The sequence below is a fragment of the Varanus komodoensis genome, unplaced genomic scaffold, assembly GCF_004798865.1.
Source record: "Varanus komodoensis strain SLA01 unplaced genomic scaffold, ASM479886v1 scaffold20_1, whole genome shotgun sequence".
Taxonomy (NCBI): Eukaryota; Metazoa; Chordata; class Lepidosauria; order Squamata; family Varanidae; genus Varanus; species Varanus komodoensis.
In genome coordinates, this window is record NW_025335587.1 from 19,611,663 (window position 1) to 19,624,660 (window position 12,998).

Consider the following 12,998-nt stretch of genomic DNA (forward strand, 5'->3'; position numbering starts at 1 on the left):
GAATGCGGGGACTGGATCCCCCCCGCCCATCGGAGCGATGGAACGGCCGGAGCCCCAACGTTCCGCGGATGGAACGCCCGGAGCCCCAACGTTCCGCGGGTGGAACGCCCGAGCCCCAACGATCCGCGGGTGGAACGCCCGAGGCCTCCGCGTCCCGAGCGGATGCAGCGCCGCCCGCTTCGCAAAAGTCCCAAACTTCTCCGCGTGGGACGCCCGCCCAGCAGGCAGGAAAAGCAGGCGCGGCTCGGGCCGCGGGGGGGGGCGGCCGAGGGGGCGGGCGGGCGGTCGGTCTCCTCCCCGCCTCGCCTTCCCGCTCCCTCCCGCTGGGAAGCTGCTCCCGAGCCCGGGAGAAGGGCCGGCCGCTCCGGCAGTCAGAAGGCGGGCCGAGCCGCCCCTCCATCCCGGCGGCGGCGGCTCCTCCCTCCTCTTCCTCGCCGCCCGGCCTACTGGGATAAATCCGGCGCGGGGAGGGGGCGTCCCGCCGGGGGAGCGGCTCCGGAGCCTGCTGCGGGCGCGCCGCCGCCGAGTGCGCCTTCGGAGCGGCCTCTCCCGCGGAGCGCCCGGACGCGGCGGGGGGCCGGCGATGTGGCAGACGCTGGCCCTCGGGGCGCTCTTGTTCCCGGGACTGTTCGCCTGCTGCATCCGGAGCCTGCGCCGGATCGCGCCGGCATGGAGCCTCAAGGACCGCGTCGTGCTGAGCAGCAGGTACCGGCTGGCACCGAGGGCGCGCGGGGGGCGGGCGGCGCGGGCGAGCCGTTCCGCCCGGATCCTCTTATGCAACCGGATGGAGCCGCGGGAGAAGCGGCGCAACGTTCCCGGAGGGGCGCGCGTGCGGCGAGACGGCGCCGGATCGGGGCTCCGGGGCAAGGCAGGGGCGGTGCGGGGTCGCGCCCGGATGCTGCAGCCGGCACGTGAGAACGCGCGCTGGGGGGCGCGGGAGCTCAAGCCCGGCTCCTCCATTCAAAGGGAGTGCGATCCGCCCCTTCTTGGGGCAGCCGTGCCCCACACTCCCCGCAAGGCATGGTGGACTACAACGCCTATCATCCACCCCCTTTGGCTCATGCGCCCTAGCGGTGTGGGGAGGGAAGCTATTTCACGTGTTTAGTTCTGGACTGTTTGCATCGACTCAAAAACCGGGCACAGCACCCAGGTACAGTGAAAAGATCTGAAAGCACCATTTAAAATAGTCTAACAGCTGTGATTACATTTGTGATTAAAGAGCTGAAACGAAGTTTGATTAAAAACGACGACTCCCGGACAGGTCCCATCATTTTCCACCGAGTGCCCGAGAGAGAGGATGGGCTTACCTGCCATTGAAAAGAGCCAGGCAGGCCAGTGGGAAGAGCATCCCATAATCGGGGCCACCACGAAGAAGCCCCCGTCATCCATCTTTGTTGTCCTCGGAGCCTCCCTCAGAGGAGGCACCTGGGCTTTGGTGTAGCGTACAAGTAGAGTCACGTTGCGAAAGAGGAACAGTCAGATATTCCCTTCCCAAGCTGCAGAGTCCAACCTGTCGGGAAGGTTGTTGGGAAAACTGTGTCAAGCAGTCAAGTTTGCGATTTGGATTCAAGGGGGGCAGCCGAATCCAGATGAAAAGGGGACGGTTCTAATCCAGGTTAGGAGACAGCTCTCAGGAAGAGCTTTGAGTATGAAACAGGTTTTAATCACAATGCTTTGCTTACTGAAAGAAACGTGTTTTTTTAATTCTTCGGGCAAGAATTCTTTCCTGCCTCACACAGAGATGTCCGGTGATTCCCGCATAATTACAACATAATTACAGTTCGGCAGCACGAACAATAAAAACGAGGCTATTTTGCCACTGCAGGGCTCATTTCATTGAGCAAAGCCGCGCTGTGAGCACGCTGAACGGCTAAAAAATACTGCATGGGAAAAATGTCAGAGGCCGCCGTTGGGAGGAGTGGGAAAGAAAGCATCTCCTTCCCCGGAGAAACAATTCCCCAAACGCCCTGCGAGAATCACATCGTAAATCACACATTTCTGTCCGGCATGGAGTCACTGTTCAGGCACTGGGCTGAGGCGGGAAATCTGGGTCCCTCGGCAACCTTTGTGTCAGCCCTGGATTCTCCCCCCTGGCCTACCTTGCAGGGTTGTTCTGTGAGTCAGCCGAGGAGAGGAAGAAAAGGAAAGGGCCAGGAATATCAGTGTAACAATTAATTCTCTCCCCCTATTCAAGACCTTTCTCGCGTGTTGGAAGCAAATCTTCCTAAGAGTTGGGGGGCAAAGGTCTGAAAATGCCCTTCACTGCCCACAGACCCAATCATATGCAAACTTAGCCAGGGAAAAAGCCCAGGTTCCCAGCATGCCCCTTAAAACCACAACAAAGGAACCAGGAAATACGTCCATGAGCACTGGGGCAAAGGCAGCCAAATGAGGTGGGGACACAGTTAAGCACCCTAAACCCCGTGCAGGAAATGGGTTCCTTTGCTCCCCACCCACACGGATGCCAGAGACCTGCTCTGCCAAGCAAAATATGCCATTTCTACCAAGGAATGGATGCTTGAGTGGCAGGCCGAAGTTTATTGGTTTAAAGTTATTTGCCTAGTTTACCTGTACACCGTGACCTTGCCAGCTCGCGCTTTCATACGGTTTACGGCAACGCTGCCAGCGTGTGTTTATCTTCTCTTCCTCCTTTCTCTTCCACCCTTCCAGTTCAAGTTACCGTGAGCTGAAGATGGGGGTATTCCGGGTTCGAGTCCTGCCATGGTTGTGAACGGCTGGGCACCCTCTCAGCCCCTTGAGTTTGCAATAGGATATTTGTCAAGCTGGTCTTCCCTTACCTGGTTATTATAGGAAGGCCAAACACATGCAAAGTGGTTTCCGTGAGCAGCTTTCTCTGACTGGTGTCCTCTAGGACTGCAATTCCCATATGGCTGGGGCTGCTTGGAGCGTCAGTCCGCATCTGGAGGGCACCAGGACTGAGAGCTGCCCTGATGAAATAAAGGGCAGACGGCGTCTTAGAGACGTCGCGCCTGGGCCATATAGTTTATAATCTGGACCGAGCACAGAGCGTTGCAGCCTGGGTGCCTTGGGCCCTGTACCTGGATACTCCTTTCCACTCCCCCTTCAAGGCCTCTCTCTCCTCCGGAAGACACTTCCTGCAGCGATTAACACCTCTCTTGCCAGCCTCCTGGCTCAGCTTCAGCTTCTCCTGAAATTATTCTGTATTTTACCGAACCTAAGAGTTCCCCCGCCACACGACGGGCTTGTATATCCCCCATTATTCTGGTGCCATAAGAAAAACCAGTAAAAAAGAACTCTGCTCACCAGGGTGGGCAGTTTGTGTTTTGACCTACGATGCCCATCGGCCTGTGCCCTGTGCTGTGCTGATGGGCACTGTAGGCCAGGTATCCTGGGAGCGGCACATGTCCATCGCTGCCAGATGGAGAAACGGGAGCGGAGCTACGTAAAAACCCACTCCGGTCCCGAGGATGGTGATGGATGAAATCGACTCGTGTTTGTTTGCGAGCCATCGCAGGAAATCGGCAGTCCGAAATGATACCATAATGTGCCATTCAGGAGTGCTGTCGGGCACGGATCCCGAATCTTTTCCCCCGAGCCCTGAATATCCATCCACCATTCTCTGCCGAAGATGTTTCAGCTTCACCGTCATGCTTGCAAACCCACATTTCTGTGGGGCACACTGAACTGTTCACAACTGAGGAAGGAGAAATTAATTCTTTCCTTTCCAACTCGCAGCCCCGCAATTTCCCCTGCAATGGCCATTTGGCTCAGAAAAAAAACACAACACAACACAACACAAAACTTTTTCAGTGGCTGGAGAGGAGTTGGGCCAAGGTGAAAAATGAACAGACATTTAAGCCCTAGTTGTTATTTCCAAATTGCGTCTGGGCCTGAAATCTTCTGGAGTGCCAAGGTGCCAAATTTCTCTTTAATTCCGTCCGCTTCCTCCCCGCAGGCTGGTGTCGTCCGTTCAGGCCATAATGGCCACCATCTCCGGGATCGTCGTCATCTGCAACTGCAGAGACGTGGTGAATGACAGGTAATTCCGGCGCAGGATGTTGTGTACCAAAGGCAGGTGTCCCGGGACTTTCACCTAGAGGAACGTCCCTTTGACTGCAGCCACCTTACTTGGGTTCACACTTGACACTGAGCAAAACAGTTAGGACCCGGGCCATGGGGGGCGGGCAGTTTGGCTCTGCTTTTCTTGCCTCGGATCCTGTTGGAACACAAGCCCATGTGGGTCAGCGGTTAGAGGGAGGCGATTTTAGGCAAGTCCCTGTCTCTCGACCTAGCCTACCTCACAGGGTTGTTGTGCGATTAAACGGGAGAGGAGGAGGAGGATTGTGTAACTACACCTCAGGTTTCCTGCAAACAGAAAAGAAGGCAGAGCCTTAAATGCAGCACTCAGTGACATCTTCTTTTAGCCAACTTTGGGGCAGCAGCGCCACGATCCAAACCCGGAGCGCAAGTTCAGCCCTGCGGGGGCGTGGGATCCTGGTAGGGGAAGGAGCTATTTAAGGCGCCGAACCCAGAAATCCAGTTTGGGTTGTCTTAGCTTTGCCTGAGACCCAAGGCGAGCAAAGCCAGCCACTCCCTGGGGAGTTGGCCCTGTTGGCTGTCCTGTGCTGGGATGTCAGGAAAAACGACAGCCGGAAAAATGCATCACACCCCGTACGTCTGGCTTTCTGCCCTCACAGATGCAAGAGTTTAGCCGCTAGACCCCAAACTCCCAGCTCCCTGGGTATTTATACCAGGTCTGGCCAATCCAAGGGTTCGTACTGCCTACCAAGCAGAGATGGCTCACTGCTATTCCTGCCGGAAGGGCTCCGCAGCCCTGGGTGCAAAGCGTGCCAAGATCATTCATGTGGCTAGACCTCAGTTTTCTGCCACCCACAGTTCCACACCTGGAGTCCCTGGGCGTCCTCTGCTCGGGAGCCGCTGAGCTCAGCCGGTCATATACGATCAGAAAATGGAGCGCTGCACGCCACACTTTTTATGCTCGGCCAAGAACTGAACTCAGTTGTGTATCGGCTCCGTGGCTCCTTTGTGGGTTTTCTCTCCTCCAGTAGAAAAAGGTCTGCTTTTCGTTTCCTCGAGCGATGGAGGCCTCTCTTTCCAGCACCCGTTGGAAGACGTTTGAAGTGATTTCCTAGAAAATGGAATCGGAACTCAAGTTGCCAATCTCTTAATGCATCAGCACAGATCTGGGGTGCCGCTTCTGATGGTGGCGCCCCGGAAAGGATGTCGAAAAGCTGGGAGGAAAGTACAGAAAGGGGTGCAGGAAAATAAACCAGACACAGTTCTTAAGGGAAAAGGCGAGGAAGGCGAGCCAGGAGTGGCGTGCCCAAAAACACACACAGAATGGAGAAAGTGTATTCTTCCTCTTTTCTAATACTGGAATCCAAAGAGGAAGCTGAAGGATGGAAGATTCATGGCAGAGAAAAGCACTCCTTCTTCACGCAGAGCTGAGCCGTGGAATTGCAGGAGTGATAGCCGCCCAGCTGGACGGCTTTCAAAGGAAACTGGGAAAATTCAGGAGGAGGAGGAGGAAAGGGCTATCCTTTGCTGCTAGTCCTCATGACAATTAGCAGCTTCCAGCATTGGAGGCAGTATGCCTCTAAGCACCAATTGCTGGAGAACGTAGGTAGAAGGGAAAATGTGGCTTTTAAAAAGCCAGACATAATCACAGAGATAAATATTTGCTTGCCCCCCTCTCTTACACGTCCACCAGGTCACCAACACGAAAGTTTGCTGTTACGCCGTCATTTTCCTTCTGCCGTCTTTTCTTCCGCCTTCTCCTCCACCGTTATCGCTGCACTGTAGGCTCTTTGGGTCAGAGACCTATCGCCAGAGATTCCCAGTGAAAACCCATCTGTAGCATTTCCCGAATTTTGAGGCAGATTGATATTCAATTCAATGTGACATCAGACAACCTAACTCCTCCAGCCGGTAACAGCTGGGCTGACTATATCTCTGCAGAGACATTTTGTCGGTTGAACGAACCCCCGGTTGCTCAAGAGCTACCCCAGCGAGCGGCAAAGGGGAAATATTACCGGCTTCTCAACAGCCGATTGCATAAAAACGGGTTTGTTGCATGTGTTTGCCTTTAAACTGGACTGGGGGGACGCTAAAAAGCGATGGTGCCTTTGCAGACGACTCCTGGCCTGCAGATCGGAAGCCTCCGTTGTTGTTTAGCAAACGGATGGCAAGAAAGAGCTTCGAACATTTTTCCACATACTTAATGGGGCAGCGCAGTGGTTTAAACCGCTGTGCTGCTGGGCTGGTTGATCGGAAGGTCGCCGGTTCGAATCTGCCCAACGGGGCGAGTTCCCATTGCTCCGTCCCAGCTCCTGCCCACCTTGCAGCTCGAAAGCATCCAAATGCAAGTAGATAAAAAGGTGCCACTTCGGTGGGCAGGTAACAGCGTTCCTGCACCTCGGTGTTTAGTCCTGCCGGCCACACGACCACGGAGACCGTCTGCGGACAAACGCCGGCTCCCTCGGCCAGGAAATGGAGATGAGCACCGCCCCTGAGAGTCAGGCATGACTGGACTTAATGTCAAGGGGAAACCTTTACCTTTTTAATGGCCAAAAGATCTTCTGTTTTCCTTCTAAAATATCCCTCGTGTGTATTCGATAAAGATTTGATTCAATGGGGCGATATGACCAGGCTGAGAGAAGGAGACGGGGAGGGCTGGAGCTAAAAATAAACCCGCCTTGTATAATGCTAGCTCTTGGAGGTATCCCGAGCTGATAGTTAACAGGAGTTTGAGCACAAGGAAAGCAATATTTTCCTTGTGCACTGTGTTCTTTCTTTCTTTATTCAAAGTATTTTTATCGTAGGCCAAAGCAGCCGGAATGCAATCAGCGAAAGAAAACAGCCCTTGTAACCTGAAAGACACGACACGCAAGGAAAAAAGGGAGGAGGAGGATAGAGGAAAACTTAAGATGTATTTCGGGGGTGGTGGAATGGACCCACGTCTCTCACTCCCTCTAGTGGACACATGAATCCGACTGCCATGGGATTTGGCAACCGTGAAAAATCCGGATTTTATAAAAATAGAGGCCGTATAAAAATACATAGTATCTGATCTCTAAGAGGCCCAGAATTTTCTTTTTGTAGCTGAAATCATGGGGTCGAAAATGCAGAGGTTTTCAAGATTGGGTAGCAGATGGTTTACGACAGACGGAGACGCAGGCGATCGGCACTGCGATCGGAGAACGTGACCGGGCGGACTCGAGGGGGGAGAGGGAAAGAGGGCGCTCGAGTCCCTCGCGAAGGCGGCCGGCTGGGTGCCCCTGAGCACGGCTGTCCTTAACGCCCCTTTCTGTCTTCACCTCGACCCACCAGGCACTGGATCGCCCGCGAGTACCTCTGGGTGGTGGTCTCCTACATGGCCTACGACATCTATGCCATGTACCTTTGCCATTGGCACAAGAACACGGAAAAGGAGCCGGGCGGCGGGATGTACTCTCTGGCCAGCGTTCAGCGCTTCCTGCGCCGGGAGAAGCTGATGCTTACGCACCACCTCTTCATCCTGCTCGTCCTGACCCCCGTGGCCTCGGTGAGCCTGCCCCTGGGCCGCTGGGCCCCCCCACCCCACCCTGCACGGCCAGTGCCGGAGGCCCCCCCTCCAGTGCTCTTGGAAGCATTTCTATCTATGCTGCAAGATCCTCATGCAGGTGATACGAAGCCTCCATATCCTTGAACCTCCAAACATCCGCTAGGTCTGATCACACACCGTTTTCTTACTCTCAAGGAGAACTCCCCAAACCCGCTCTTTCTTCAAGAGTCTGTGTATCCTGCACAGATAGGTAAAGATGCTCTAACCATGCACAAGCCTCTGAGCATACACAGAGGGAGATTCGAGCCCTCTCTGCCCGCTTTTCCCAAAGCGTTGCTTATGGGCCTTCGGGGCCTGGCTCGGGAAGGAGGGGCCCTGTGCCGCACGCTCAGCGATGTGCCCCCCATCCAGCTCTCCAGCAGGCTGGCTGTCTTCCCCCGAGAGACGCCCCATTCCCAAATCGGCTCCCCTGGGATGTTCGGGTGCTGCTCCTCCTCCATTCCCGCCGGCAGGAAAACTGGGTGTCCCGGAGAGACTTTTGCCCAGAGCAGGCTCAGACCGGTGCTGAGTGTTCGGGCCTGTGTGCGCGGGCTTGCCTGTTGCGACAGCATTGCGTCATTGCTCGTCTGATTCAGCCGGCTCCCCATCATCCCCGGATGCTGAGCTGGGGAGAGTAGGTGGCTCCCATGCGCGCCTGGAAACTCGCCAGGGCGCATGCACCCACACGGCACACGCGCATGCCGGGGGCGTGGGCCGGGCTGCTTTGCCGGCGGGGCGAATGAGGCGTCTGTCGCCCCCCCTGACCGGCCCCCTGCCTTTGTGTCCACAGCTGCTCCGGGGTGAGCGAGGAGACTTCTTCGTCGGCTGCATCTTCCTGGCCGAGCTGAGCACCCCCTTCGTGTCGCTGGGCAAAATCCTCATGCAGGTAACCACACTCCCCTGCATCCCTGAACCTCAGGAGATGTCAAACACCGGGGATCTGACCACTCACCGTCTTCTTACTCTCAAAATGGGTTAACTTTCTGGGGGAAGGAGAGCGAGGACTCCCAAAACCCATTCTTTCTTCAAGAGTCAGCGATATCCCCAAAATAACAGTCAGTATCCGGAAGCCTACATAGAACGGGATCTTGCACCCCTAAAGAGATGGCGGAGAAAGTCACCGGGGCCTTGGGGCCAGTCCCTGGCTCCACACCTGGGCTCCTTCACAGGACTGTTGCGAGGATAAAAAGAGGAGGAGGGGAAAAGGCCTGATATAAACGTCATAAGAACAATAAGTAGTTCCCCTCTGCTGCTCACTAGGCAGACCTCAGCTGGAGTCCTGTGTCCAGTTCTGGGCACCAAGATTTAAGAAAGATGCAGGGAAATTAGAAAGGGTCCAGCGGACGGCAACAAAAATGACCCAGGGTTTGGAAACTGCCCTATGAGGAGAGACTGGGAGAAATGGGCATGTTTAGCCTTGAGAAAAGAAGACTGAGGGGGGACACGTTACCCCTTTATAAGGCTCTCACAAAGAGGAAGGTCAAGCTCTCTTCTCGCTGATGCCAGACACAGAATAATCAGCTCTAGTTGCGACAACCCAGATTCAGGCTGGGCGTCAGGAGACGCTTCCTCACGGTCAGAGCAATAGGGCAGTGGGACCGGCTGCCTGGAGAGGTGGGGGGCTCTCCCACCCTGAAGCCACTCAGAAAGGAACTGGGCAGCCTCTGAGTGGGGTGGTGTGACGTGGCGTCCTGCAACCGCAGGGGGGTGGACTTGATGGCCTTCACGGCCCCTTCCAAGTCTACATTTCTACGATTTTATGAAAAGCCCCTCACAGTGACTTGCAGGACAGGTAACGTCTTCAGGTAATTTGGCACCAGAGCAGGCCAGCTGCTGCTGGATGCGAGATTCTTCTCCTCTGGGGTAACGGTTCACCTCTCTCTCTCTCTCTCTCCTGCTCCCCCCGCCGCCGCATGGTGGCAGCTTCAGATGCAGGACTCGCTCTTGCACAAAGTCAACGGCATCCTCGTCTTGGTGACCTTCTTCCTCTGCCGGATCGCCCTCTTCCCCTTCATGTACTGGTCCTACGGCCAGCAGGTCGGCCTCCGGCTCCACCTGGTGCCCTTCCACATCCCCCTGCTTTGCAACGTGGCCAACGGCCTCCTGATCGCCCCACAGCTCTACTGGTTCGTCCTCATTTGCCGCAAGGCCCTGCGGCTGTACAGCAGCGTGCCCGACCGAGCCAGATAACGGGGGCTTTGGACCTGTCCCGCGGGCGCCTCGCCACACCTGTGCTGTGCGTGGGGCGGGCGGGCACCTTCGAAGCTGCGGGTTTTCCGGGGGAACACTTCCCTCCAGCGAGACCTGGGCTCGTCTCCGTCGCCGAGGGACAAGGCTGCAAGGGGCGGTGGTTTCGGCCGAAAGGCTTTGCCGCCCCACAGAGGATTCTCCGGGCCTCCTGTCGTGGCCGTTGCCGCGTTCCAGAGGCGAGCAGAGGTCCAGCATGGCAGATCCAGGGAGAGCCCTGCTCCCGATATGCCAATTCGTGACCGCAAGGGCTGGTTTCGCAGGCCAGGGAAGCATCGGAAAAACATCCCTTCCCAGGGCTCCCGCAACAGCCGTCTTGAGTTTCCTCCGGCCCTGCACACAATGCCGACTCCTCTCGTCCAAACCTCTGCACCCCGTTCTCACAATGCCACACCAAGATCCCAGCTGCGTCCTTGGGCTGCCAGTTTTCTTAGAAACCAAACAAATTGTCTCCTTTCACAACTTAGCCGGGAGGGGCAGAGGTAAAATTTTGCTTCTCTCACTCCGATATTGAAAGCACCTCCTTTCAAATAATCATCGAAAAAGATTTCTAAAGCCGAAGGACTCATTTCCTACGAACTTGTCTTTGAAATGAGCTTTTCTTCTTTTTTTAAGCCAGGTTTCTAGTCCTTATGCATGCAAAGATGGGGAATGCAGTGTGAAACTGCAGAAGCGAAGAAACAGGCTGAGCAAGATCACCTGTGAAAGGTGGGCATATGATGTACGTTACTGCTTCTTTTCACGCCTCAAAGAAGCTGAATAAATCATACAAAATAAACCACCCTATGAAGGCTCATCCCAGAGCGCCGTGATGGCGGTCCCTGGGTTTCATTAAGGGTTTGATTCCAGGCAGCTCCAGCTAAAAGAAGATTTCAGCAGGGGAAGACAAGAGGTAGGTGCTCGGATACACACCACTCTTTCCCCCCGGCGTTTGCCGTATCTGCACTGCGGAGGGGAACCTGGCATTTTGGGGGACGGAGTGGATATTCCAAGGAAGCCAGCTGCTTCTGAAACGGGATCCGGCATGGGTTCCAGAAGCCAGGAGGCTGGGCCAGGCGTAGGCCAAGGAGGTGGGAAGATGCCGCGTGCGAGCCAACTGTCCAGCCATCCGGCACTTCCCTGTCTTGCCGAAGGATTGGAAAGAGAGAGGAGGACCGTTCGCAGAAGGGGGTGAAAGGAGCACGAAGGACGTCGGACGTTTGTCGCAGGGCACGGGGCCAACAGAGGTTGTGTGAACGCGCCCGATTCTCCTTCTTGCACAGTGCTGGGGCCCGCTCCGATCTGGATCCCCAGCGCCCAGCCGAGAGCACCGCTGGGGCCTCAGCTGGGCCTCATCCAGGCCCTGCAAGCCTCCGCAGCACCTTCTGAGCCTGGCCTATGGGGGCCCAGGCCCTGGACTGGCTTTTGCGCCCCCGAATCTATCCCCCGGAGCCTGTGGGTGCCACTGGAAGTTTTTGCTTGGCATAATTGCCGGACTGCAGCGGGGGGAGGGGGGAGGTTGGATCCTTCCCTCCCCACCAGGGTCACATCCTGACCCCCCCCCCCCGAAAAGGGCCTCCCCTTGTAGGGGAATTCAGCTAAGTAAAACAAACACACTTGCATTGCTGGAGGTTGTTCTTGGGGAGGCAGTTAATGGACTGGTTTATTTTACTGGCGACGAGACGGCTGAGAAGTTGAGGGTTTGGGGACCTTTCTGGACCCAAGGCACCATTGGGAACCTGGGAAGGGCTGTGGGCACCACCACAGAACTGGCTCCTGCCCCTCCTAGCCTCTCGGCTCGCCATTTCTCTCCCCGGCTCCCTTCGCCTTGCCCTGTCCCTCTTCCAGTCTCCAGCGTCACGGTCTTGCCCTGTCACTTCAGCCAGTCCCTCCCCTTCTCCGCCCCTGCCCTTCATGGCTGCATCTCCAGTTTGCCTTAAACTGTGTCTCCCCCCAGATGTTTTGGCCTTCCGCCCCCAGAAAGCAAGCGCTCCGGCCACTGAGTGGACCATCCTCCAAATAGTAAAGCTTTACACTGACCTGAGCGAACGCTCTACAAATATTTTCCACTTCTCAATAAGCTCATCCGCTGGTGTAGCTGGACCAGAACCAACTAGCAACACACCGCCGTGGTTGCCATATTTATTCCTCTCACAACGGTCTGCGCTTTTCCTCCCTCCACGTTTCTGGCACGTTCCGGATGTGTTGGACTGAGAGACGTGCTGGTCAGGCAAGCCTGGTGTTGTTTTTCCAACATTTCGGAAACACCGCAGGTGGACGGAGGGCGCTCTGCACCGTCAATTTGGTTTGGTCTTTCCAAGCAGAGCAAACCAACCCCAAGTTGGAGAGAGGCCTTCAAAAAGCTTCCCGAAGTTTGGGAGCAGGGATAAGAGCCAGATGTGTCTTTATTTGCTCTCGATGTGCCTTCTCCCTGGATCCACTGGAGCACGAACAGCAAAAATAACCCCAGCGAGACCTGTACTGTATTTGTTGACTGACTTCTAATAGCCCATCCGCCGGGATGCTCTGACAACATGTGTGGTCCTCAGAAAGGTCATACGGGACATGTTCGAACAAGCCGGAAGGCGTTCAAGGCCGGCTCTGCGCTTTGGTCCATTCGGTCCTCCAGGGGTCTGGAACAGCCTGCTAAAAGATGCATGTTTCTGGAGTCAGCAGTTCTCTTGTGGAACCATGAGCGGGTGGACGCGCGCATGGGCACCTTCTCACTGTGACATCTCCTTCACCCACAGGCGGAGAGATGAGAAAGACTGCCGTTAAGCCACTGGATAACGGCACTCCGGCAGCTGGGAGCGGACTAATAAAATATTTCACTGTCGAACCTGTCTTTTCTCTCCTTGTTTCCTCGTAAAGTTGCTGTTGTCTTCAGATATTGAGGGAATGGTTTTGAAAAATAACTATTTTTCAGGAGTGGGAATTCTCCTTTGAGAAGAGATGCATTGGCATTTGGAGTCAGAGTTTTATTTTTAGTGGTAGTTTTAGGACTATACTTCTATTCCCCTTTTCCCCTCTTGTAAAGGATCCAAGATGGGTTTGCTGTGCTCCAGCTCCACCTGCATTCCAGGTATGGTTGTACCACTGATTTGGATAAAGCAAAGGGGGAAATGTTGGCATTTGGCGTGGGAATCTGGCCTAGCTTGCTCCTCACAGGCTACAGGCCTCTCGCCCA

General features: G+C 55.6%; 1 protein-coding gene and 1 long non-coding RNA gene across 6 annotated transcripts; one reads left to right on the forward strand and one right to left on the reverse strand.

The window, feature by feature from the left end:
* The first annotated feature begins 545 nt into the window (after nucleotides 1-545).
* Nucleotides 546-12,650, forward strand: TLCD3A (TLC domain containing 3A). 4 transcript variants are annotated; one of them, XR_006414740.1, is made up of 6 exons: nucleotides 546-705; nucleotides 3,938-4,021; nucleotides 7,333-7,546; nucleotides 8,376-8,471; nucleotides 9,509-10,314; nucleotides 10,448-12,650. XR_006414740.1 is itself a non-coding variant. In XM_044430220.1 (5 exons), exons 1-5 carry the CDS (start codon nucleotides 584-586, stop codon nucleotides 9,773-9,775), a joined length of 783 nt encoding a protein of 260 aa, XP_044286155.1. In that variant the 5' UTR covers nucleotides 546-583; the 3' UTR covers nucleotides 9,776-12,650. The 4 variants fall into 4 exon arrangements, 3 of the variants coding, with proteins under 3 accessions (XP_044286155.1, XP_044286157.1, XP_044286156.1); XM_044430220.1 differs by having other exon boundaries at nucleotides 9,509-12,650; XM_044430221.1 differs by lacking the exon at nucleotides 546-705 and adding an exon at nucleotides 1,116-1,150 and having other exon boundaries at nucleotides 9,509-12,650.
* Nucleotides 4,052-11,907, reverse strand: LOC123023450. 2 transcript variants are annotated; one of them, XR_006414742.1, is made up of 4 exons: nucleotides 11,852-11,907; nucleotides 5,703-5,823; nucleotides 4,887-5,131; nucleotides 4,064-4,198 (listed from the first exon to the last, which is right to left on the reverse strand). It is a non-coding gene; the product is annotated as an uncharacterized LOC123023450 (long non-coding RNA). The 2 variants fall into 2 exon arrangements; XR_006414741.1 differs by lacking the exon at nucleotides 11,852-11,907 and having other exon boundaries at nucleotides 4,052-4,198; nucleotides 5,703-6,265.
* Nucleotides 12,651-12,998: the final 348 nt, after the last annotated feature.

Coding starts and splice junctions, on each gene's coding strand:
- TLCD3A (XM_044430220.1), top strand. CDS start 584: ATGTGGCAGACGCTGGCCCTCGGGGCGCTCTTGTTCCCGGGACTGTTC. Junction 4,022..7,332: donor AGAGACGTGGTGAATGACAG/GTAATTCCGGCG, acceptor TCGACCCACCAG/GCACTGGATCGCCCGCGAGT. Junction 8,472..9,508: donor TGGGCAAAATCCTCATGCAG/GTAACCACACTC, acceptor GCATGGTGGCAG/CTTCAGATGCAGGACTCGCT.